Here is a 26555-nt window from a genome sequence, read left to right as displayed (position 1 = left end):
TTGCTGAACAATTATATATACTACTAGGAGCCCCTTCTGCGTAAGGCACTTACTAAAACCAGCTTTCTTACTTCTTCCTGACTAATATCTTCTCTATCAAGTAATCATCTTGCCACAATTCAGAAATGAGAGGAGCAAGGCACAAGAAATCGAGTTCTACAGTTCAAACTGGGGAAGGCTCCCTTGCAATGGTTCAGGCAGAACTAGACGTAATACCTCTCAACACCGCACCTATTGTGTCGTCCTACAATGACAAGATCCGTCCTCTTCTGGATGCGGTAGACAAGTTACGCAACTTGATGGTGATGGATGAAGGAATTCAGCTGCCAACGATTGTGGTGGTCGGAGACCAGTCATCGGGGAAATCTAGCGTGCTCGAATCCTTGGCTGGTATCAGCCTCCCTCGGGGTCAAGGCATCTGCACGAGAGTGCCTCTTATAATGAGGCTGCAACACCACTCGAGTCCTCAGCCTGAATTTTCCTTGGAGTACAATGACAGAGTTGATCGTACTGATGAAGAAAATATTGCCGAAGATATTGTGAAAGCTACAAGTTCTATTGCGGGGGCAGGTAAGGGAATTTCTAACACCCCACTGACTTTGTTGGTGAAGAAGAATGGGGTTCCGGATCTGACTATGGTTGATCTTCCGGGTATCACTAGGGTTCCGGTCCATGGTCAACCTGAAAATATTTATGATCAGATCAAAGATATGATCATGGAGTATATTAAGCCGGAGGAAAGTATTATTCTGAATGTATTGTCTGCTACGGTGGATTTTACGACGTGTGAGTCAATCCGGATGTCACAAAGTGTGGATAAAACTGGTGAGAGGACCCTCGCTGTGGTTACGAAAGTGGACAAGGCACCAGAAGGACTACTTGAGAAGGTCACTGGAGATGATGTGAACATTGGTCTTGGTTATGTCTGTGTAAGGAACAGGATTGGTGACGAAACTTATGAGGAGGCAGGGGCGATGGCTCATGAATTATTTCAAACCCATCCGCTGCTTTCGAAAATTGACAAATCCATTGTCGGTATTCCAGTTTTAGCACACAAGCTAGTCCATATTCAAGCAAACAGCATTGCAAAAAATTTACCCGATATAGTGAAGAAGATCAATGACAGGCTGAATTTTTGCATTATGGAACTGAATAAAATGCCAAAGAGTCTTTCGTCTGTTGCTGAGGCCATGACGGCCTTTATGCAAATCATTGGCATGGCTAAGGAATCGCTTAGGAAGATTCTTTTGAGAGGAGAATTTGAGGAGTATGCGGAAGACAATCGCATGCACTGCACTGCTAGATTGGTTGAGATGCTCAACCAGTACTCGGATGAACTTCACAGATGTCCTGAAAGCGATGCAAAGAGCGACTTCTTGATGGAGGAAATCAAGATCTTGGAGGAGAACAAAGGTATCTCACTTCCGAACTTTCTTCCTCGCAATGCTTTCCACATTATCTTGCAGAGAAAAGTGAATGGAATTTCAAGTATTCCGATTGCATTTGTGGAACAAGTGTGGAGCTACATTGAAGAGGCGGTTATTTCTGTCTTGATGCGTAATTCGGAGAACTATTATCAGCTGCAGCTGTCAGCAAGGCGTGCCGGCCATAATCTAATGGCCAAGATGAAGGAAAGGTCAATCAAGTGGATGCTGGAGCTTGTAGAGATGGAAAAGCTGACAGATTATACATGCGATGCTGATTATGTTTCCGAATGGAACAAGTTGATGGCTAGTCAAAATGTATTCATTCATGGAGTCTTAACTGACGAGAATAAACCTTCTATCTGTTGAGAACTAAGCTGCATCCTAGCTTTAGAATTAACCTGCAGAAGTTAATCCTGCAGATGAAATCAAAAAAGTGAAGAAATGAAGGCTTTACTAAATCAGGAGGAGCCATTGAAATTCAACGGCTAGTTTCTTTTTCTTGTTTTAGAATGTTTACAGCTGTTTGTTTTGTCTTAAGCAAATGTACTATGCATTCTCTCCCCCGTCCAGATGAATGGATGATATCCTCCGTTGCTCTTAGTGGCTGGAGATGAGTACTATCTGCCTAGAATGTAGGATCGTGGTCTTTGACTAGTTTTAGATGATATATTTAGTCTCTGTAATTGTTTATGAAATATACACAGACTCTTGCTCTTCCTACCTTCTCTTGAAAGAAACAAATTTCCTCAAACCCTTGCTCAAAGTTTCAATCTTTTTATCAACCTATTCGATATGCCTGGTACCATTTCAAACATGGTATCAGAGCTGTTGGTCTGATTCCGAAGAAAGGGCGTTATACTGTGAGAGAAATCCAACTCCGGAAAAAAAAAACCAGAAAACCTTAAAGGTGGTTCTTTTATTGTGACTCTTCGTATTCTAGCTCAAGAAATGGCTGGATCGAGCACATCTGGTGGTGATTTACGAACACCACAATTTAATGGATCAAACTACGATTTTTGGGCCATTAAAATGGAAACCATTCTCATAGCCTACGATCTATGGGATGTGGTTGAAGCTGGGTTACCTGAACAACAAACTCCCAGAGAAGAAGGCTCTGAGGAAGAAGGAGAAAGCGAGACGGAAAACATTCCGGTTGAAGCTCCTGTTGTTACAAAGGAGGAGAGGATCAAGAATGCCAAGGCGTTGAGTCTCATCCAAAGTGCAATCACTGATGAGCTTTTTCCCAGAATCCGAAATGAGAAGACTGCAAAGGGTGCTTGGGAAATCTTGAGAAGAGAGTTCAGAGGAGATAAAAAGGTACGAGCTGTGAAATTACAAGCCATTAGAGCAGATTTTGAATATTTAAGGATGAATGATGTTGAATCTCTGGATGACTATTTGGCTCGGTTCTTTGAGATAGTAAACAACCTGAAATCTCTAGGAGAAGATGTAACCGAAAAAAGGATTGTTCAAAAGCTGTTGATGAGTCTAAATAGGAGATATAAGTCCATAGTGTCAATCATTGAGGAAACCAGAGATCTGGACAGTATTAGAGTTGAAGAAGTCCTAGCCTCAGTGAAAGTCTATGATAAAAGAGAAGACTTGCATGATGAAAGAGATAAATACACTGGTACAGAGAGGGCCTTCAGCAGTCTCAAGGTTGGAGGAAACGGAAGCAGTAATGGAAATTTCAAAGGCTCTCAGTATAAGACAAACTCAAAATGGACTCAATATAAAAAGGGGAAGAACTGGTCTCAGAATGGGAACTGGAGCAATACCAGTGGATCAAACTGGAACAACAACTCTGGAGGAAGTTGGAACAATAAGTTCAATCCACAGAACAAGCAAGGGAGTAATAGTCAAAGTGGTGTGAAACCACAGTGTCAAGTCTGCGAGAAATACCATTTTGGTGTGTGTAGATATAAAGGAAAAGCTAAGTGTGGAAAGTGCAATAGGTTTGGTCATATGGCAAAAGACTGTGATAACAACAGACAAGTGGCTAACTGTGCCAAGGAAGAAGATGTAACCACTGGTACAATGTTCTATGCTTGTCACTCAGCATCAATAGAACAAGATAAATCTGTGTGGTTTGTGGATAGCGCTTGCAGCAATCACATGACTTCTCAAGAGTCTCTTCTATTGAATCTTGACAGATCAGTGACTTGTAGAGTTAAAATGGGGACTGGAGATTTGGTTCAAGCAACAGGCAAGGGAACACTGGTAGTAAATACAAAGCATGGGAAGAGATACATCAATGAAGTCCTGTTGGTTCCAGGATTAGATGAAAACCTGCTGAGTGTTGGTCAAATGATGGAACACGGCTACTATGTTCTGTTTGGAGGCAACATGGCTGTGATCTTCGATGACAGCAACCTTGAGAATGTGGTAGCCAAGGTAGTAATGACAGGGAACAGATGCTTTCCATTGTCTCTTGAATCTATAAATCCAGTGGCCAGAAAAGCATCAATTGAAGAAGAGTCTTGGATATGGCATAAAAGGCTAGGTCACTTGAACTTTGCAAGTCTGAAAAGGATGCAGAAAGAAGGGTTGGTGCTTGGTTTGCCTGAACTATCTGAAATGAAAGAAATCTGTGAGAGTTGTGTGTCTGGGAAGATGCATAGGGAACCATTTGATAAAGAGAAAACTTGGAGAGCTAGTAATCCATTAGAACTGGTACACACAGATGTTTGTGGACCAATGCAGAATGAATCCATTGGTGGCAACAGATATTTCATAACATTCATAGATGATTTCTCAAGAATGTGTTGGGTGTACTTTCTTAGAAACAAATCTGATGTGTTCAATGTGTTTAAAAAATTCAAAGTCCTTGTGGAACTACAAAGTGGTTTTAAGCTCAAGAAGCTGAGAAGTGACAGAGGAGGTGAATATACATCCCATGAATTCTCAGACTTCTGTTCCAGCACTGGAATGGAGAGGCAATTGACAGTAGCATATTCTCCTCAGCAAAATGGAGTTGCTGAGAGAAGAAATAGAACCATTTGTGAAATGGCAAAATCTATGATGGCTGAGAAGAACATTCCTGTGATTTTCTGGGCTGAAGCAGTTGGAACTTCAGTATATCTGCAAAATAGATGTCCTACAATCTCTGTAAAGGGCAAGACTCCATTTGAAGCCTTCACAGGAAGAAAGCCAGGTGTAAAACACATGAGAATGTTCGGATGTATCTGTTATAGTCACATTCCATCCAAGCTTAGACAGAAGTTTGATGACAAAGCAAGCAAAGGAATTTTTATGGGGTATGGCAGTTGTGAGAAAGGTTACAGGATTTATAATCTTCAAACAGAGAAGATTATTCTCTCAAGAAGTGTAGTGTTTGATGAGAATAAGACCTGGAACTGGCAAAGCAAGCAAGATGAATCTGTCTACATACCTCTCACTATTGGAAATGAAAACACTGAGATGACAGAAACTGAAGAACATTTTCATGAACCTCATAGTATTGACTCTTCAAATCCTACTCAATTAATCTCAGATGATGAACATGTTCCTGGAAGCAACATTGCCAGTACAAGTCAAGGCTCAACACCAAGCAATACACCAGTAAAGCTGAGAAGCTTGGAGGACATTTATGCAAGATGTAACATGACCATCATTGAGCCTGAAACCTATCATGAAGCTATTGAAGACAATGCATGGAAGGAAGCAATGAATGCTGAGATTGAAACTATTGAGAAAAATGGAACATGGGAGCTGGTGGAAAGACCTGCAGACAAGCCTGTCATAGGAGTCAAATGGGTGTTCAAAACCAAACTGAATCTCGATGGATCAGTTCAAAAACACAAGGCTAGACTTGTGGCAAAAGGGTATGCTCAGAAACCTGGTATTGACTACAATGAAACCTTTGCCCCAGTGGCAAGGTTGGATACAATTCGAACTTTGATTGCACTTGCAGCACAAAAGGGTTGGAAATTGTTCCAACTAGATGTTAAGTCAGCCTTCTTAAATGGAGTGCTTGAGGAGGAGGTTTACACTGAGCAACCCGAGGGTTTTGAAGTTGAAAATGCAAGTCATAAGGTCTACAAATTAAAGAAGGCTCTCTATGGATTGAAGCAGGCTCCTAGAGCTTGGTACAGTGAGATTGACACCTATCTCACCAGCTGCAATTTCAAAAGAAGCATCAGTGAGGCCACCTTATATACTAAAACTGATGAAGAAGGAAACCTGATCATAGTCTCTATATATGTTGATGATATAGTTTATACAGGTAGCAGTGACTCATTGCTCAGTAAATTCAAAAGGGATATGATGCAGAAGTATGAGATGACTGATTTAGGACTCCTACATCATTTCTTGGGGATGGGAGTTCTACAATCCGAGAAGGGGGTTTTCATACACCAAAGCAAGTATGCAAAGGCCTTACTTGCAAAGTTTGGTCTCGAGGATTGTAAGTCAGTGTCAATCCCTCTTCCCACTGGTGAGAGACTAAAGAAGGTGGATGGAAGTGAGTTAACTGATGAAGGTTTATTCAGGAAAATAGTTGGCAGTTTGCTATATTTAACTGCAACTAGGCCTGATATAATGTATGCAGCTAGTTTGTTATCAAGGTTCATGCATGGTCCTACAAAGAAACATATGGGAATAGCTAAAAGGGTTCTCAGATACATTCAAGGAACTCTAAGTTATGGCATTGAGTTCACAAGGGACCAGGATGCTGTTTTGATTGGATTTTGTGACTCAGATTGGGCTGGCAGTGAAGATGACAGTAGGAGCACATCCGGGTATGCATTCAGTTTTGGTAGTGGTACATTTTCATGGGCCTCAGTCAAGCAAAACACAGTTGCATTGTCAACTGCAGAAGCTGAGTATGTCTCAGCAGCAGGAGCAACAGCTCAAGCCATCTGGCTAAGATTTGTTTTGGATGATTTTGGTGAATTGCAAGCTGATGCAACACCATTGTTTTGTGATAACATGTCTGCAATATCGATGGTCAAAAATCCTGTTTTTCATCAGAGAACCAGACACATAAACAGGAAATATCATTTTATTCGAGAAGCATTGCAGCAAGGATCCATTGATGTGAAGTACTGCAGAAGTGAAGAACAGTTGGCAGATATATTTACAAAAGCCTTGCCTAAAGATCGATTCAATTACTTGAGGATGAAGTTAGGAGTAAAGCCAGTAAGCAGCTTAGGAGAGGCTGTTGAGAACTAAGCTGCATCCTAGCTTTAGAATTAACCTGCAGAAGTTAATCCTGCAGATGAAATCAAAAATGTGAAGAAATGAAGGCTTTACTAAATCAGGAGGAGCCATTGAAATTCAACGGCTAGTTTCTTTTTCTTGTTTTAGAATGTTTACAGCTGTTTGTTTTGTCTTAAGCAAATGTACTATGCATTCTCTCCCCCGTCCAGATGAATGGATGATATCCTCCGTTGCTCTTAGTGGCTGGAGATGAGTACTATCTGCCTAGAATGTAGGATCGTGGTCTTTGACTAGTTTTAGATGATATATTTAGTCTCTGTAATTGTTTATGAAATATACACAGACTCTTGCTCTTCCTACCTTCTCTTGAAAGAAACAAATTTCCTCAAACCCTTGCTCAAAGTTTCAATCTTTTTATCAACCTATTCGATATGCCTGGTACCATTTCAAACACTATCATAGCTATAGAAGGCATCGGGGAAGTTGAAGTCGGTGTTCTGAGGAAGTACCCGCATGTGTTAGCTCAAGCTTATGACCTAAAAATGAGAATGACTGCCTATTGGAAGGTTGTTTTGAGGAGGTTTGTGGACTTCATGGCGTCGCACTTGCAGCTGTCTGTTTTCAACCTTGTGAACAAAGAGATGGAAGCTGAGATTGTGAATGAGTTGATGGGACCTTACGGCGGGGGAATCGAGAGGATGTTGGAGGAGTCGCCGGCAGTGGCAGTAAAGCGTGAGAAGCTTAACAAAAGCATAAAAAAGCTGAGGGATTCTAAGGAAGTAGTGGCCAAGATTATGGACAGCATTATCACTTATGGTGATTAAATAACTTGCCAATTAGTTTTGAGGGTACTACAAAATGGTCTAAATAAAAGTATGCAGTCTGTTTTCTTATGTCGTTGTTTGTTTGTCAACTTTTGTTTCAAGTTTTTTAGTTTCCTTTGAGTTCTTGTTATGTGGTAATTGTATGGTTCTGGTAATCCTTGTCAATTTTAAAGTTTTCAATGAAATTTCACTCAAATGCATCCTACCAGCAATCAACTCCGATATTTTGTTTTGTGTTTTCTGCTTTCATTACCTTTCATTTAATTTGATAGTGAGCCTTCGTGACTAATCTGACAGATAAAAGTTTACTTAGGTAAAGAATCCGACACACATTGTAGAAACTCTAATTGATAAGAAAATCAGATTCCTTAAATTTTCTAATTTTCGATGTTAAAGTTGTAATAACCTGAAAGTGAATATGAAAATACAGATACTTTCCTAAGATAAATAAACTTGTTTGCCGGTTTATATATCTTCTCAGTTCTACCCAGGAAATGTTATCATCTTAAAACCCAACTCATCGTGGAATTAGCCACAAAAAATTCGAGAAAGCGACATGGCTATAATACAAGTTACTTGCACATACAGCAAATTCCAGGAAGATAAGCGAACCGGTATGGTCATCCTAGATGCCCGCAGCCACCACATTCTGAATACATAATGTTGCCACTTCCCCCGCAACCTACATGGAGCAACTATCGCATTAGCATATTCTCATTGGCCATATATATTTGACAATCAAGTGCAAATATCATTTTCTTTTTCAAATCAACAAATGTGCTCAGTTACGAGAAGAGGAGCTAATTACCGAGCCAGCGAACTTTGACAATAATACCCTGGCTCTCCAGTATTGAATCAACATACAGGCCTGAACCAGAACAAGTGGTGCAAAGGACTGCGCCTTTAGCTTCACAGTCAAAGCATCGGGGATTGTTTCAAATGATTTTCTCAGTCAAAGATATCCCAATAGGCTTCTCGATTCTCCCTTCCGATACCGACTTATCATAAAAAAACAGAGATTCAAGACTACTTCTTTGTTTATCCGCATCTCCAGCTGAGCACCCAGCCTACAACATCAAATAAACGCTGAATAAGATACAGACCTATCTAACTCATTGAAAAGTTTTATTTCCCTTTGGAATTCATTATCTTATTTCATCATTTTCCGTCACGCGACATTCTCACATTTACTCATTCAGGATAAGAATTCATCTCAATGCACATTTCGTGTAGTTAAAGAACCGAAAAAGACCCCCGAATGAGCTAGATATTATCCTAGGTAAGCCTCCTTTCAATTAAGGCAGTATAATTTCAACAGTTTTAAGCAACATCTTCGTCAATTGGAACTTAACGGGGACTTGCAATCTCGGTAAGGCCTCGAAGTTTTCTCAAAAGATAATCTTGGCCTCAGCTTTTGATAAAATGACACCCCTTTCCATTTGCTTCCTATCCCTAACCTCAACATTCCTCACAGAGATAATCTTGGTCACACTCTTAAAATGACCGAGAAACTGAGAAAAGCTTATACGCCATCAAATCAAATCGAAAAAACTCAGTCAAAGCGAGCTCCAAATGCTCGACGAGGTTATGAATCAAACTTATGAAAACATGCACCTCTATTAGTAAATGAACTTCCTTTAATCCATTACCAATTAGAAACAGTTAAAAATCAACTCTTGCTACAAATCATTAGCAGCAAATAGGCAAAAAAGATAAGTAACTAACAATTGAAGAAGCATCATTCCCCTTATGGATGCTTAAAATACACTACGAAATCTCTCCAATTCTTTTTAATTCCTCAACTTTCTCAAATTCTTTAAAATCAATTTCTAATTAAATACACCTGGAATGTTATAATCTTCTTTAAAATCCTAATTTAATACACTCGAATTTCTAAGGATTTTAATAAACTATCTTAAAGTTCTAATTGAATACACCTTGAATTTTAGAGAATCACTTCCGATAAGTCGATGTGGATCTTTCTGCTGATTTGCCTTCGACTAAATTCATTAAAATTCATTAAAAGAATTTTAGAGAATCTTGATTGAATACCCCTAAATAATATCAACAGAAAAACCATGTTGTTCCCGCTCAACCATAATAGTTGAAGTTGTGGCTAAGACGGCTGTCCTCGATGCTCTTCAGATGCAAGAAGCTTTTTGGCATGACCGTGCTCGAGTTAAATGGCTCACTGAGGGTGATCGTAATACCGCTTTTTTCCATGCTTATGCTCGAGGTAGGCATTCTTCCTCCAGGATTGTAAATCTTTTAGATGGTGAAAATGTACTCTCTTCACATACTGCTATTGTTGATCATGTGGTAAACTTTTATCAGTCTTTATATAATTCTTCGTTCACCCCAACTGGAATTGAGGATGTTTGTGGTGTAATACCACCTATGGTTAGTGAAGAGGAAAATCTTTCTCTTTCTTGTTTACCTTCAGCAGATGAAATTAGAAGTGTTGTCTTTTCTATGGATCCTTCGAGTGCTCCGGGACCTGATGGTTTTCCTGGTTCCTTTTATCAGTCATGCTGGGATATTGTTGGTTCAGATGTGATTGCTTTTGTACAAGATTTTTTTAAGCGTGGATGGCTTTATCCCAATGCCAATTGCAATTTTGTGGTGCTTATCCCTAAAGTAGAAGGTGTTGCCACAATTGCTCAGTATCGGCCCATTGCTCTTGCTAACTTTCTGTTCAAAATTATCCCCAAGATTCTTGCTGATCGGCTCAGCCCAATTGCCACTCGCATTATTTCTCCTCAACAAACGGCATTTTTGAAAGGTAGACGTATTTCTGATTGCATTGGGCTAGTTTCAGAAGGGTTCAATTTTATGGACAAAAAGGCTTTTGGAGGTAATGTAGGCATAAAAGTCGACATCGCTAAAGCTTTTGATACTTTGAACTGGGATTTTCTTCTCCATGTGCTTTCTAGTTTTGGTTTTTCTAGTATCTTTGTGGATTGGGTGCGGGTTTTATTACAGTCAGCTCGCCTTTCAATTCTGGTAAATGGCACACCGCATGGGTTTTTCTCTTGCTCCCGAGGGGTACGTCAGGGTGACCCTCTTTCTCCACTTCTTTTTTGTCTAGCAGAGGAAGCTTTGAGTAGAGGTTTATCTTCGCTTTTCTCTACTAGAAGGATTACTTCTATTTCAGCTCCGCGAGGTTGTTGCCCTCCTACTCATGTGTTATATGCTGATGATCTTTTCATTTTTTGTCGTGGGAATGTTCGATCTCTTTGTTCTCTTCGAAATTTCTTGGATAAGTATGGTTGTGCATCGGGGCAACTTGTTAATGCATCTAAGAGTACTTTTTATCTCAGCTCTTCCTCAGCCCATCGTAAAGCTCATGTTTCTAGGCATCTTGGCTTTCGTTTGGGTGTTGTTCCTTTCACTTATCTTGGGGTACCCATTTTTCGCGGTAAGCCAAAGAGAATTCACTTTCAAGCTTTGGTAGACAAGGCTAAAGCTCGCCTCTCGGGTTGGAAAGGTAAACTTCTCTCAATGGCTGGACGATTTCAATTGGTACAGTCTGTTTATCAAAGCTTATTTCTCCATAGCTTCTCAGTTTATCAATTGCCATCTTGCATTTTAAAGCATCTTTCTGCTTGCGCAAGGAATTTTATTTGGTCAGGGGATTTATCTTCCCGAAAATTGGTAACAGTTGATTGGAGTATGGTGTGTGGACCTAAAAAAGAAGGTGGGCTTGGTCTTCGTGATTTAGCTTCTTTGAATTTAACGGCTTTGCTTAGTTTTGGATGGGATGCTTTACAATCTTACTCTTTGTGGGGTTCTTTTGCTCGTCAGCGTTTTCCTCTTTCGCCTTACAGAAATCAAAATATCTATTTACGGTCTTCTGTGTGGCATGGTTTGAAGCGTGCTTTGCCTATTTTGAATAATAATAGTCGTTGGATTATTGGTGATGGGAGGTCAGTTTCCTTTTGGTTTGACAAATGGTTGGATGAGCCTATTATTAGTCCTTCTTTATTTTCGGTCATTTCACCTAAGGTTCTTCCTCGGGTTTCAGATGTTATTGAAGCACAAAGTTGGTCTTTGCCAGATTATTTTTCAAATTTATTCCCTTCAATTGTGCAACAGATTTTACGTCTACCTTTGCCTTTAAATGCTAAGGATGACAAATTGATTTGGGAGCCCTCACCTACTGGGAAGTTTTCTTTTTCTTCTGGTTATCACCTTATTCGAATGAGACATAGTGATTGTGCTTGGGCTAAGGTTATCTGGCAACATTTTATTCCGCCACGACTATCTATTTTGGCTTGGAGGCTTTTTCATGATAAACTTCCTACAGAAGATGCGTTACAACGACGTGGTATTTCTTTGGCATCCATTTGTTGTTTATGTCATAATTCTGAAGAATCTACTGCTCATCTTTTCTTTGGATGTCGGATATCTAGGCAACTTTGGAGGTGGTTAGCATGTCAATTTGGTACATCTTTACCTCTTCCAGATTCTTTGGTTGCTTTTTGGGATGTATATGTTCGTAAGCCATTTTCCAAACAATTGCACAATCTATGGATTTTTGCGGGTCTTTCTACTATTTCAGCTATTTGGAAGGCTCGAAATAAATTTATTTTTGAGGGTCGTCCAATCTATTTTCATCGTCTTTGCATGTCTATTAATTCGGCGATTGTTCATGGTGGGAAGTTTATTCCTGGTTATTCTCAGGGTTTTGACACTCGAATAATTTATTCTTTGGGGATCCAACCTATCCCTCGCAAGGCTCCTACTATTCTTCCTGTCCTTTGGTCTCCTCCTTGGTTTCCTTGGGTTAAGCTTAATACAGATGGTTTGTCTAAAGGAAATCCCGGTCCTGCTGCATGTGGAGGAGTTTTCAGGAATTGCCATGGTCGTTTTCTCGGAGGTTTCTGTCAACGGATTGGTCATTGCAACTCTTTTTTTGCAGAGTTATCAGCAATTATTATTGGTATTGAGTTTGCTTATCAGCGGGGTTGGCACTGTCTTTGGTTGGAAAGTGATAGTTCTAGTGTTATTTCTGCTCTTCAATCATCTGATTTTGATCCTCCTTGGCCTCTTCATACGCAATGGTCTATTTGTTTGGATCGCATTCGGAAAATGACTTTCTACGCATCTCACATATATCGAGAAGGAAATCTTGTTGCGGACAATTTTGCTAACATGGGCTTGTCTTCTCCATCTTTAACATGGCATGATTCTCCTCCGATGGCGGTTCGTGCTACTCTGTTTTCTGACTATGTTGGCTTGCCTGGTTACCGCTTCTCAAATTAATGTGCATGTCGGCATCCAGGTTTGTCTCACTTTCCTTTTTTTCTCCTATCTTTATGGTGTTGTTTGATTTGTTTTGCAGGTTTAGACCTTCATGTTTGGTTCTAGAGGGGTTAGGTTTCATGTCCCCCCCTCTTTTCTTTGTATCATTGTCATTTTTTGTTTCTAGAAGGGTAAGGTTTATGTCCCCCCTTCTTTCTAGTGTATTCCTTTTTGTTATCTCTGTTTTTTGGAGGGGTAAGGTTTATGTCCCCCCCTGACTAGGTGTACCTTGTTTTTTTGTTATCAATAAAATTACCCTCGTACCGTCGAGGTTTTCCAAAAAAAAAAAAAAAAAAAAAAAAAAAAAAAAGGATTAGTCATTTTAATGACATAGAGTCAGACTTTTGCTTTATTCTAAAATGCATTTTCTAATTAAAAGAAGATGAAGCTGGACAACTAGTGACTCAAATTATGTTATATAATGAATTGACAATGATTTATTTTGAATGAATGCTTCTATTCAACATGATGTGAAATTAAATTTCTTACTTGTTGGGAAATGATGTTGGTACACTGAGATTTATAGTTATAGACGGAAAGCATAAGATTAGCTTCTATTTTTACGCACTTTAGAATTTATTCTTTGTTATTGGAAGTACCTTTGGGGTTAAGTGAATCAAATGCTTGGTAAGGTCCATGTAATAACTCAGTAGAGACTCTATCTTCCTAGGTAAAGACCCCAAAGAAAGTCAGCTCGCATGGGTATACTTGATGACCTTATTTCGAGGTAGTGGCCATGACCTTTTATTAGAGCTCATAGACACGATATTGAGGCCTAACCAAGATGTTTAGAACCAGATTGAGAAACGTTGAGAAAGGATTTCGTAAATAAAATAATGTATAATCAACCTGGGTTTTAGAATAGCTATGAAATCTTCTATTGAGGTGAGTTAGTAGCATAGTTATGGATTTATTTATTAAGGTGAACTGCGAATGGCTTAATCCCTTCGTAGGGTACGTAGGCAGTCTAACGAAAAGGTTAGATGCAGCTATAAATAACTGAGATTAATCTTTATCGAAAATTAGAAAGAAGAAAAGAGATTGGGTGTTTATAAACTAATTAGTTTAAAGATGGACCTTATGTTTTTGTTAAATAAATTTAGCTATAAAATATGTGAGGAATTAAGAAGTTATTAAATAGTTGTGATTAATGGTAGTTAAATAAACAAGAGTTTAATTTGACCTATCACGGTAATTATATCCCAAAACAAATGTTTTGGGGTGGGGTGTTGCAGTATGGCATCTGAACTTTGGTTTATTTTCCAATACAATGTAGTCCAACTTCATAACAATGCATTATCCCTCTACCGTAGCACCTACATGATGGATAAAGTTCTAGCAGATCGTTGTCTTCTTGCTTCATTAGCTAGAGATTTATTCGTGTAGATACTGGTAGAGAGCTAACACTTGGGAGCCGCAACAACATTGAATTCGTCCGCCTATGAAATCTAAAGGTTAGAATTCTAAAACTTACTCTAAGTTTATACATGTGTTCTTAATTTTATTATACATGAACATAACCAATACATAAATTAATTTAATATGATTAAACGGAATCCAGCATTCCGCTAACATGCATGTTAAAATGATTATTTATGCTTAAGCCACCCACCACACTTCTGCACATGAACTAAGGTAGTTCACAATCCAACATTCTAGTCCATCAGTCAAACTACACCAAGACGATGTTACATTGCTTTAATGATAAAGCGTTGCCTTTGAGTGCTCTCATGGTCATCCGTACGCTTGATGCACAACAAGACCTATACTGCCCAAAGACAGATGATGATGAAGTTTTAGAACCCGAGGTTCCATACTTAAGTGCAATTGGTGCTTTGTTGTACTTAGCTCGGTGTACAAGACCTAACATCTCCTGCATTATGAATCTCTTAGCACAACACAATCATGTGCCAACGAGAAGACATTGAAAGGTGTTAAAGAAACTCTATGTTATCTGTTGGCGCAGACATTGAAAGGTGTTAAAAAAACTCTATGTTATCTTAATGGTATTGTGGACTAGGGCTTGTCCTATCCCTACTCAACTTCGAGTGCAACTGTTAAATTTTGTAATTTATGTTATAAGTTGATGCACTGTAGAATTTTCGCTTGTAAAAAATTAAGACGAGTTACCACTAGACCAATGGATTTAATAAATATTGATAGACTCAGGGCCTAAGTTCTTTGAGTTTTGATCGCTATGTTATCGCTTTTTTACCGATATTTAATTTTGTCCAATTCTACAATTGAAATTTGAATTTTGATCATTAGTATATGCATTGAAACATAAATTTGATAATGGAGGTGGATAGGATGAAATTAGATTTTTTTTTTCTCATTAGCATTTGATGTCTACAAATGCTAATTACTCGTAGGCTAATCATGCTAGAGAGGTTATACTTTAGTAAATTACATTGTAAACTATTTAATAAAAGCAGGGTTCACTGATATAAGTAAATTCCACCTTTGTTTAAAGATGTTGTACAATGTGGCCTAAATTGTAGTATCAATTGTTTTGGTCCTGTCATCTTTCCCACCTTTTTTTTTCTTGCAAAAGTATGTAATATTTAATGGTGCCATACTCTTAATCTCTAAGTAACAATGATTTATATGAAATTTGTTTATTGTCGTGTGACGTCCTAGTTTAGTATATGTGCTTATAAATGTTTAAAAGAATAAAGCTTAAAATGTAGAGTAATTCTTGAATTTGTATCACGTAATTCATCCGTATAAAACTTAACACATTAAATGAGAATTCCTTAATTCGAGTTCACAAAAAAAGTCTCTGTAGACTTATAATTTTGAATCTCGTTTGAAAGAAATAATATTTATGCGTATTTTGACACGAATGACGTAGAATGCATACGACACCCGAGAGATTCTTAGAAAATGTCCTCTACAAATAACTTATCAAGAAAGAAAGTAAAATATAAAGAACATCGGCAAGGAGGAAAAAAGATTGACGTCGGAGCTATGAGTGCGACGCAAAATCTTTATACTATCATGGGCTCTCTCTCCGCTTGGATGCCCATGAGGGCTGCTTTTTCTTTGAAGGTGGGGGCCCCAACGACACCGTCATTCGACATCTGTCCAACCATGTCAGCATCCATGATCTATGGTCTTACAATGGTAGAAGTGAAACAAAATCTCCAGAACGTGAAAAACTCAGGCGGAGGAAGCCATTGACAACCAAAAAAACGAAAGGAGAAGGCTCTGAAATGCGTTAACCAAAAACCCCAAAATTTGAAAAACCTCTCAATCACATAGAGCAGCAGCAGCAGCAGAAGAGAGAGAAGAGAAGAAGAGAGAAAACAATGTCGGGCTTTTCATCCGGATCCTCCGCCTCTTCCTCTTCCGCCCAATCCCCCTTCTCTTTCTCCAACCCTCATTCCTTCTCATTCGGCTCTTCCGCCTCCCCATTCGGATCCTCCGCACCTGCCACCACGTCCACCATCGGCTTCTTCATCGGATCCTCGGCCTTCGGCGCCTCCACTCCCTCTAACCCTTCCTCCTCCCCATCTCCATTCTCTTTCTCCCTCAACTTCACTTTCATTCCCTCCTCCTCCCCTACCCCTTCCTTCGGTTTCGCACCCATCGCCACCACCACAACAATCTCTTCGGCTTACACCCCTTCTTTCGGATTCGTGCCCTCCTCTACCAACACCACAACCTCCTCTGCCTCCACTCCTTCTTTTGGATTCTCATCCGCCGCCTCCGCTGCCACCACCACCACCACAATCTCCTCTGCTTCCGCTCCTTCTTTTGGATTCTCATTCGGTTCTTCCGCCTCCCCGTTTGGATCCTCAGCACCTGCCACCACGTCCACCATCGGATCCTCGGCCTTCGGCGCCTCCACTCCCTCTAACCCTTCCTCCTACCCATCTCCATTCTCTTTCTCCCTCAACTCCACTTTCACTCCCTCTAACCCTTCCTCCTCCCCATCTCCATTCTCTTTCTCCCTCAACTCCACTTTCACTCCCTCCTCCTCCCCTACCCCTTCCTTCGGTTTCGCACCCACCGCCACCACAACAACAACCTCTTCGGCTTACACCCCTTCTTTAGGATTCGTACCCTCCTCTGCCTCCGCTCCTTCTTTTGGATTGTCATCCGCCGCCTCCGCTGCCGCCGCCACCACCACAACCTCCTCTGCTTCCAATCCTTCTTTTTTATTCTCATCAGCCACATCCTCTGGCCTGTCCCTGTTTGGCTCCTCGGCCTCAACGACTTCAACTCCTCTGTTTGGTTCAACTCCGTCCCAATCCCTGTTTTGCTCATCCTCATCGGCTCCTACCTCCACCGCCTATGCCTCCCCTCTATTCGGATCTCATTCTTCCGCTACTTCATCCCCATTCGGAGCAACCTCATTTGCACCTAGCGCACCCACACCCCTGTTTGGAACCTCCTCCACTTCCGCTTCGCAGCAGTTTGGCACAGCTTCCTCGTCCCAACCTTCATCCTCTGTAGCTCCAACCACCCAATGGTTCCAAAGCTTCTCCACTTCCTCTTCAACCTTCACATTACCAACATCCTCCCCTCTTTTGAAACCCACAACCTCCACTCCCACCACCGCTGCTCCTCCATCAACAACCGCTTCCACATTCTCCTCCTTCAGAACGGCGGCTTCCTCCGCTTCGCAATCCTCTTTCGGTTTCTCCACCAGTTTCTCCAATGCTGCCCCAAAACCGACCTCACAATCCTTCCCAACTCCCTCCGCTCCGTTTCTTTCTACTCTCACGACCACAACCCCTTCTTCGACTCAAGCAACTAGCACTACAACCCAAGCCTCTTTCACTATGCCGTCTTTTGCTGTGATTCCTGCTACTTCTCCGGCTCCTAGCACCGCTGCAACAACGGCTCCAATGGCGGCCCCTGCGAGCTCAGCAGCTTCTTCCGGGGGCTCGCTTGTAAGCTCGTGCGCCTTCCAAACTGCTTCAGGAGCTACTGCTTCTTCTTCTTCTGCTGGCTTTTTGTCTTTGACAAAAGGACCTGCTCCATCGTCTCAAGCACAACCAAGCACTAGCGTGCCTGCATTGGGTGAGTTGTTTTCTCAACCTTCTTTTGTCTCTTTTCAATTAATGTTGTATAAGAGCTTCCATTGTGGTTGTCTTCAAATTGGTTAAGCATTTCGAATCAATATTAGGAATATGGGTACAACTTAGAAGAAGACTGAATTGCTTTGCGGGATTATGTTGCGAATCGCCTTGAACTTTCGGGTTCATTTGTTTTAGAGCATTTTGAGTTGTGATTGGTGCTTGAAATTGTAACTCCCTAGACAAGGCACATGAAATTGTGATTTTGAGAACCTCATTCTTTCTGAACCACAACGCACGTATGCTTAGCTCAAAGCGTTTTTAGTTACTTAGAAAGGTCCCGATAAATTGTAACCGTGCAAAAGTGCTGTTCTGTAGGTGTCGGTGCTTCAGCCCCTGTAACTGCTACGACAACCACCACAAGTACTGCTGCAACTCAGACATCGACATCACCTGTTGCTGCTTCTACTTCTTGTTCCCTATTTTCCCGTAAAACAAGGTGGCAGTAAAGCGTGAGAAGCCTAACAAAAGCATAAAAAAGCTGAGGGATTCTAAGGAGGTAGTGGCCAAGATTATGGACAGCATTATCACTTACGGTGATTAAATAACTTGCCAATTAGTTTTGAGGGTACTACAAAATGGTCTAAATAAAAGCATGCAGTCTGTTTTCTTATGTCGTTGGTTGTTTGTTTGTCAACTTTTGTTTCAAGTTTTTTAGTTTCCTTTGTGTTCTTGTTATGCGGTAATTGTATGGTTCTGGTAATCCTTGTCAATTTTAAAGTTTTCAATGAAATTTAACTCAAATTCATCCTACCAGCAATCAACTCCGATATTTTGTTTTGTGTTTTCTGCTTTCATTACCTTTCATTTAATTTGATAGTGAGCCTTCGTGACTAATCTGACAGATAAAAGCTTACTTAGGTAAAGAATCCGACACACATTGTAGAATCTCTAACTAATAAGAAAACCAACTTCCCTAAATTCTCTTATTTTCTACGTCAAAGTTGTAATAACCTGAAAGTGAATATGGAAATACTGTTACTTTTCTAAGATAAATAAACTTGTTTGCCGGTTTCTATATATCTTCTCAGTTTTATCCAGAAAAAAAAAAAATATATATATATATATGTCTTCTTCTTTGTATCTGTTGATCCTAAAAACTACTAAGCCTACGTGACATGCAGGCCGAGTAATCTATGAGCTAACTACGTCCTTCGGTTGAATGCGGGGCGTGCCAACTCGTCGGCCGAGCTCGGCCGAGGAGTAAAATATGCTGATGTTGTGTTGAGTGCGCTGCCGACTTCTGTGTCTTGCGATTGCGACCGAGGAAGGAACACGTCTTGGCCTCTTGGGTTCTCAAACCTGAAGACAAGGCTGCTATTCTTACGAAGTTCACAAATCGTCGTCGTCGGATTCGATCACAGTGATGGTATTCGTCAAAGTAAACTCACGCCGAATCGACACCAAAGTGTAAGGAAACAAATACTCAAAGCGGATATATGTCTTAACAATAAATGTGGTTCAGCCGTCGGAATGCCGAACTCTAAATCCCACTTAAGAGTATCCAATTATAAACTAACTCGGCGTGCAATGTGCCGAGCCTAATAAACTGTAACACCTCACTTCGCTGAGAAGGCTAATAAAATGACCTCGACCAATAAGGATTTGGAAATCCTTCTCGACCGAGACTTAGATAGATAACCAGCCACCCTCGACGCAGTGCTATCTATGTTGACTGAAGATGTTGCGAGATCGGCTGGTTCTACGGTGACAGTGCTATCTATGCCGACTGAAGATATTACCAGTTTCCTTCACAGTGTTGTTTATCCAAATTGAAGGTGTGTCGGCAAAAAAGGAAAAGGAAAAAGTCTCAAGGTTGTTGAGAGAATTTGCACATGGCAGTTGTGTGTTGAATTGAATGTCCTCTTCCCATTGTTTGTAGCTTGGTATTTATAGAGATCTGCATACCTAAATAGTGGAAACCAATCCCAATTGCACTATGACTCTGAGTCTCTATTTGTTGCCGACGACCACACACTTATCACATCACTCAAAACTTGACCCCATATTTTCCATCCTGACCGTCCAATATAATCTTTCCGAAGACTCAACCCAATTGCGTCATCACCATGCAATCTATTTGTCTAGATTCTTGGCATCCTGCCAAGGATATTCAGTGGTTCCATTTATTCCACCACCACATCATGATCTTTATCCAATCCATGCATTGATTTCGGCATGCATGGATTTCACCTTTATCCTGAACCAAAATATATGATGAGGCCACATGCTTGCTTGATGACATATATTGAATCTTAAACATAACTCTAGGCCACGTGGGCTTCTCTGCCAAAACGTTGCATGCATGCTCCATATACTTTTATTAACTCAAATGGATAACCACAAACCACCTAATTCAATTGTGATTCAACCCAATCTCCACGTGCTGCATGCTTTTCAAATCAGATAGACTAGCTTAATCCATTATCCAAGCAAAAAGGCATGACTTTGTAAACTTCCACAACTCTCGCTGACACGCCCCAATCCCGATATTCCCCGAATACTAAGAAAGGCACGTGCTGGCCGACATCTGAGGGTGACGAAAGCCATTTATTGAGTGCAATTGCTGAAAATAAAGGATAACTAAGACTTATAAATATAAAAGAATAAAGAATAATCATTTAAGGAACGTGTTCAGAGTATACAACTAACTAGAACACTAAAGGAAATAATATAAAATTAGATGAACAAGGAGTGGGTCCTACACCGAGAGGACTCGAAGATGCCGATGCAGAAGTGCCTTGACGCCGGGATTGTATGCCTCGATTCTAAGCCCTGAAGGGGGCGCAAAACAAACATGAGCGGACCAAGTTGATATATATATAGTAAAACAGTTATCAACGTACTAACCCTCAGGTTTTATGAAAACACATATATATCATGATAAACATAGGTTTTTCGAAACCTAGCATGACGTGCAATGTCTCAAATCATAACTTGTATATATAATAATCACTAGTGAATTGTCCGATAACCCCCAGGCCCCATGCCGGCTCCCCATCTCTGAGCAGACAGTAAGAGGACAATACACTACATGCCTCTTGCTGGCTCCCCGTCCCTGGTCTTAAATGCCAGAGGAAACACCCTCCAAGCCCTATGCCAACACCAAACCGTCGCCCAGGACGGACCGAAATCTATCCCTACGTCCCGTAGCGGAAAGGACCACTAGGTAAGTATAAAACCATTGAACATATCTATATTGAAAAACAACTTCATAGTATAAAGTCATCCATCATCTATACTATAAAAGAGGTGTTCTAAACATGTTCTAAATATCATATCGTCATCCATCAGATATTCTATAAAAACATGGGTTATAGGAAAAATAGTAATAATTCAATCTAGCCTCAGTAAGCATATTATCTCATAAAGTACTTCATAAAACATAAGTATTAAATCATGTTTTTCATGTATGCATTTATATTATTAAAACATGCTTTTGAAGGGGTCCACTCACCGTACACCGATGGTGCAAAGCTGTACCAAAAAGGTATAACAAAATCATCGTTAATAATTGCACCCATTCACATAAAGGAGTACTTTTAGTCAAACTTTATTCAAACGATTGCATTAGGGAAAACAGATTTCAAAAACGGGTCTAGGACGTCGAAATTAGCCTAAGCGAGGTCTTGGATGAAACCCCGAAAAGTCAACTCAAAAGTCAACGTTGACTAGTCAAAGTCAAAGTCAACTATGACAGTTGACCAAGTACACGTTGACCGTTGACCGAGTCAACAGTCAAAGTCAACTGGTCAAAGGTCAAAGTCAGACTGGGCTTGGATTGGGTTGGGCCGAAAAGGCTTTAAGGGTTTTGGGTTTAAACTAAGGCTAAAGGGTTTAAAGGGAAAAGAGCAGAAAACCCACTTTCTAATTGGCCCTAAGGCCTTAATCCTAAAACAGAAATTAAATAAAACCTTAAAAAGGTTTTGGGTTGGGTCACGGGCCTCAAACCCTCAACTTATCGGCCCGAAGGCCTTTAGGGTCCTAAACCAAATAACAATTAAATAAAGACAATAAAAAGGAAATTGGGTTAGGATTTTGGGCTTGACTCCCCACACGAGCCTAAGGCCCGCTTGACTTGGAACCGGCCTGGAAGGCCTGGTCTCGCCGGAGAACAAACACCGGAGCTTCAACAGCTCCGGTCGACCACCAAACATAACCTTAGACTCCAATCTAGCTTCAACAGCACCGGAGCTTCATTTCGTCGTGGAACGGCCGGAGATGGCCGGAATCTCCCCCGACACCCACGGCTCGCCGGAAATGGGTGTTCCTACACCTGAGTTCGATTCGTCCTAAAAACCTCCAAAAATCACGAAATAAACTCCATTAAACCACAGTTCACCAGATTCTAGGAAGAAAAAGGGAAGATTTGGGGCTTACCTAACCGGAGATTGAAAAATCTCACCGAAGCTTATTTTTCCGGTTTTCTAGGTTCGCCGAAACGAGAGGGAGAGAGAACAGGACGAGATGGTGATGGGTGATGGTTCTTCTTCACGTACATGTGCGTCTCAGTGTGTGGGTGTGTGTGCGATTTAGTGAAGAGAGGAAGAGAAGAGAGATGAGAGAGAGCCGAAAAGGAGAGAGACGAGACAAACAGAAAAAGAAGAAGAAGAAGGAAATGGTTTCACGGGGGAGGGGGGACAGAGAGAAAAGTGAGGGAATAATTGGGGTGCTGCCACGCGGCAGCTTGAGAAAGAAATTATCTATTCTAAAGTAGGGGGCATGCACTGTTTATTTTTTTTTTATTTTGCTTTATTTACAACAATACCAGCCGAATGGGAATGAGTTGGGAGGGTAATTCTCAAAAATTAAGAGGGTACTTTTTTCCATATGGTTTAGCACGGAGCCACTCGATTTCATCCTATTTACAACAATACCAGCCGAATAGAAGTGGGTTGGGAGTGTAATTCTCAAAAGTTCAGAGGGTAATTTTGTCTGTTTGGTTTAGCACGGATTGCTGGGTTACACGCGTGCGCTCCCCCTCCCATCTCTCATTCTTCCTCTCTCTCCTACGCGAGCCCTCTCTCATCTCTCACTCTTCTTGTTTCTGTCCTCAAACCCTAGCAGCCACAACTCCATCTCTTCCGTTTCTCTCATCCTAGAACGGAAGAAATATGGAAAATCAGGGCTCTTCCATTTGCTTCCACAGATTTCTCGAGCTCCTGATAAGATTAACACTTTGACCCTATCTCAGACTTGCAAGTCACACTGTAGTAGTAATGGTGTGGAGACGAAGGAATGAGAAGCAGAGAGAGATAATATAATTTTTTTTTTGGAGAGTATTTTCTTAATTCATTCAATGCCTTTCCCACGGATAATTGCGTTGGGTCTTATACAACTTTTGCAACCACTAAGTTGCCAGATGGCAATTACAATCACTTAATAGACTAATTAAGCTATTAAATCTTAAAACTAAACATCGATTAAGCTAATCACTAAGTTTATAAGCTAAATGACTAATTCATAACATTGCCTTCCCCTTGAAGAAATAACCTTGTCCTCAAGGTTAAAAATTGAAATCAGGAAATTGTGCAGTGAACTCGTCAAAATCTTCCCAAGTTGAATTTTCCAGGTTGCCCCCTGTCCAGTGAATGAGTAGTTGGACACCCGCCACATTGCCTTTCTTATACATCATTCGCTGCAGCACCTGAAGAGGTTCTTGAGGGAGCAATCCATCATCTGTGACTGCTGGCAGAACTGGTAGAGGGTTGGCAGCTGGACCCAAGTGCTTCTTCAAACAACTCACATGGAATACAGGGTGTATCTTTGTAGTATCAGGCAGTTTCAACTTGTAGGCTACCTTCCCAATTCTTTCCAAAATCTCAAATGGCCCATAAAATTTTGGATGGAGTTTGTGATAGGAGTGTGAAGCTAGTGACTGTAATTAATAAGGGATCAATTTCAAGTACACTAAATTCCCCACTGCAAACTCTCTTTCACTCATATGCTTATCAGCCTGCATTTTCATTCGATTCTGTGCAACAAGTAGATTTGTTTTGAGCATGGCAAGCAATTTGTCCCTGGCAATAAGGCTTTGCTCAATCATGTCTAACTTGGCCGAACCAATTTCATAGGACCTGATGTGGGGTGGGGGGTATCCATACACAATCTCAAAAGGACACATTTTTGCGGAAGTGTGGTAAGATGTATTGTAGCTCCATTTTGCCCATGGTAGCCATTCCAGCCATTTCTTAGGTTGTCCACTAGTGAAACACCGAAGATAAGTCTCCAAACACCTATTGACTACTTCAGTTTTCCCATCACTCTGTGGGTGATAACCAGAGCTCATGCAAAGCCTAGACCCCTGTAATTTGAAGAATTCCTTCCAAAATGAACTAAGGAACACCGTGTCCCTATCACTCACAATTGTGGCTGGCATGCCATGCAATTTGAATACTTTATCCACAAATTCTTGGGCCACAATAACAACAGTGTATAGGTGATTTAGGGCAATGAAATGACTGTACTTAGATAATCTGTCGACCACCACCATGATGACTGATTTACCTTTGCAAATGGGTAACCCAACCACAAAGTCCATGCTTATGTCTGTCCACACCTTAGAAGGTATTGGGAATGGTTGTAATAGACCGGGAGGGGCAATAGCCTCGTACTTATTTTGCTGGCAAACTCGACATTCAGCTACCCAAGTCTTTATGTCATTCTTCATGCCCACCTAATAGAAACTGCGTTTAATCCTGTGGTAGGTCTTCAGAACTCCTTCATGTCCAGCTGCCGGGATGGAGTGATGCTCTTCAAATATGGTCTTTTTCCAGGGAGAAGTTGGACCAATCACAATTCTAGTCTTGTACTTCAAAAAGCCATTGTCTAGTTGGTATTTAGAGAGCTCGGGATCCAGTGAGGAGTTAGTGTTCTGGAGCAAAGTTTTAACTTCACTGATTCTCTGTGAAACCCACGGATCATGCTCAAGACTCATTCGGAGGTCATCTAACCACCCAAAATAAGGATATGAGATGGTTGTGCACTCCAAACTAGGTCTGGAACTTGGTAAATGATTGTCAGGTAGTACAGGGGATCCATGAACTCTAGACAATGCATCTGCTACAGAATTGTCCACCCCTTGCTTGTATTGGATCTCATAATCTAATCCCAGCAATTTTGCCACCCATTTTTGTTGAAATTGGGTGTTAGCCCGCTGGTTTAGAAAGTATTTCAAGTTGTTGTGGTCAGACTTAATCACAAAGTGGCGCCCTTGAAGATAATTCTACCATTTCTTGATGGCGTGCACTATGGCAATTAGTTCTCGCTCATAGGTAGAGAGAGCTTGGTTCTTGGGTCCGAGGGCTTGGCTCGTAAAAGCGATTGGTCTGCCTCTTTGTTGCAAGACTGCTCCAATACCATTCCCTGAAGCGTCGTATTCCAGTTCAAAAGTAGTGGAAAAATCAGGTAAGGCAAGGACCTGGGGAGATGTCATGATCTGTTTGAGTTGCTGGAAGGCTGCTTGAGCATCACTAGACCAATGGAACCCATATTTCTTGGTCAATTGGTAGAGTGGTTGCCATATCTTTCCATAACCCGGCACAAATTTCTGGTAGTAACCAGTGAAGCCCAAGAATCCCTTGAGTTCTTTAACATTAGAAGGAATTGGCCAATTCAATATGGCCTGTATTTTGGTAGGATCCGCAGCAACTCCGTCTCGAGACATGATGTGCCCGAGGTATTCAACCTTACTTTGCCCAAATGAGCATTTCTGCTTTTTGACATATAATTGATGCGTCCTCAGTAAATCAAAAACCAAGTGGAGATGAGATAAATGGTCCTCCTAGCTCTTGCTATAAACTAGGATATCATCAAAGAACACTAGCACACATTTTCTCAGAAATGGCTTAAATATGTCATTCATTAGATTCTGGAAGGTGGCAGGGGCGTTGGTCAAACCAAAAGGCATCACAAGGAACTCGTAGTGCCCATCGTGTGTCCGAAATGCAATTTTTCAACGTCTGCAGGATGCATTCGAATCTGGTGATATCCAGCTCTCAAGTCTAATTTGGAGAAATACTATGCCCCAAACAACTCATCCAACAAATCATCGATTAAGGGAATTGGATACTTGTCCTTTACTGTGATTGCATTCAACTCTTGGTAATCCATACAAAGTCGCCATGTGCCGTCTTTCTTTCTGACCAACAAAGCGGGAAACGAGAAGGGACTGCGGCTATGTCGAATGAATCCAGATTGTAAGAGCTCTTGAACTGCCTTTTCAATCTCATTTTTTTGTGTAGGACCGTAATGGTATGGCCTGATACTAGGTGGTTTAGAACCTGGAAGTAATGGAATCTGGTGATCATGTGGTCTCGGCGGAGGCAGTGAGACAGGAAGCACAAAAATCTCCTCAAAGGTACCCAATAAAGCCTGTAATTCATTGAGTTGCAATGGAGTAAGTTCTGAGGCTTCAAGCTTTTCAGTTTCCATGGAGTACAATAAAATGCCCGTATTCGAATTGTAAAATTCCTTGTCGAGGTGCTGAAGAGATATTTCCTGTATGGAAGGGTGAGGAAGTGCATTATGTTCCAATCTATACTTTTGGCCATTTACTTCAAACTCCATGGTCAGAAGTTGAAAATCCCAAAGTACCGGGCTCACCGAGGATAGCCATTGAACTTCTAGGACTACATCGCAACCCCCCAAGGGCAAAGAATAGAGGTCAGTAGCACACTGGTAACCCCCTACTTCCATTTTCACCTGTTTGCAATATCCCTGACTTCGAACCCTTCCCCCATCCTCAATCATCA

General features: G+C 40.9%; 2 protein-coding genes across 2 annotated transcripts; both read left to right on the top strand.

The window, feature by feature from the left end:
• The first annotated feature begins 72 nt into the window (after positions 1-72).
• Positions 73-7480, top strand: LOC103401607 (dynamin-related protein 4C). The gene is made up of 2 exons (XM_070811534.1): positions 73-1788; positions 7050-7480. Exons 1-2 carry the CDS (start codon positions 126-128, stop codon positions 7409-7411), a joined length of 2025 nt encoding a protein of 674 aa, XP_070667635.1. The 5' UTR covers positions 73-125; the 3' UTR covers positions 7412-7480.
• An 8372-nt stretch (positions 7481-15852) lies between these two features.
• Positions 15853-18515, top strand: LOC139191063 (nuclear pore complex protein NUP62-like). The gene is made up of 2 exons (XM_070811533.1): positions 15853-17746; positions 18121-18515. The coding sequence occupies exons 1-2, from the start codon at positions 16027-16029 to the stop codon at positions 18249-18251; spliced, it is 1851 nt and encodes a 616-aa protein (XP_070667634.1). The 5' UTR covers positions 15853-16026; the 3' UTR covers positions 18252-18515.
• Positions 18516-26555: the final 8040 nt, after the last annotated feature.

The sequence above is a fragment of the Malus domestica genome, chromosome 14, assembly GCF_042453785.1.
Source record: "Malus domestica chromosome 14, GDT2T_hap1".
Lineage (NCBI taxonomy): Eukaryota > Viridiplantae > Streptophyta > Magnoliopsida > Rosales > Rosaceae > Malus > Malus domestica.
This window is presented reverse-complemented; position numbering and strand designations above follow the sequence as displayed.

Bases quoted from the DNA above. Each gene is read 5' to 3' on its own strand.
- LOC103401607 (XM_070811534.1), top strand. From the start codon at position 126: ATGAGAGGAGCAAGGCACAAGAAATCGAGTTCTACAGTTCAAACTGGG. The intron at 1,789-7,049 runs GTTGAGAACTAA...ACACTATCATAG, and splicing joins CGAGAATAAACCTTCTATCT to CTATAGAAGGCATCGGGGAA.
- LOC139191063 (XM_070811533.1), top strand. From the start codon at position 16,027: ATGTCGGGCTTTTCATCCGGATCCTCCGCCTCTTCCTCTTCCGCCCAA. The intron at 17,747-18,120 runs GTGAGTTGTTTT...GCTGTTCTGTAG, and splicing joins CACTAGCGTGCCTGCATTGG to GTGTCGGTGCTTCAGCCCCT.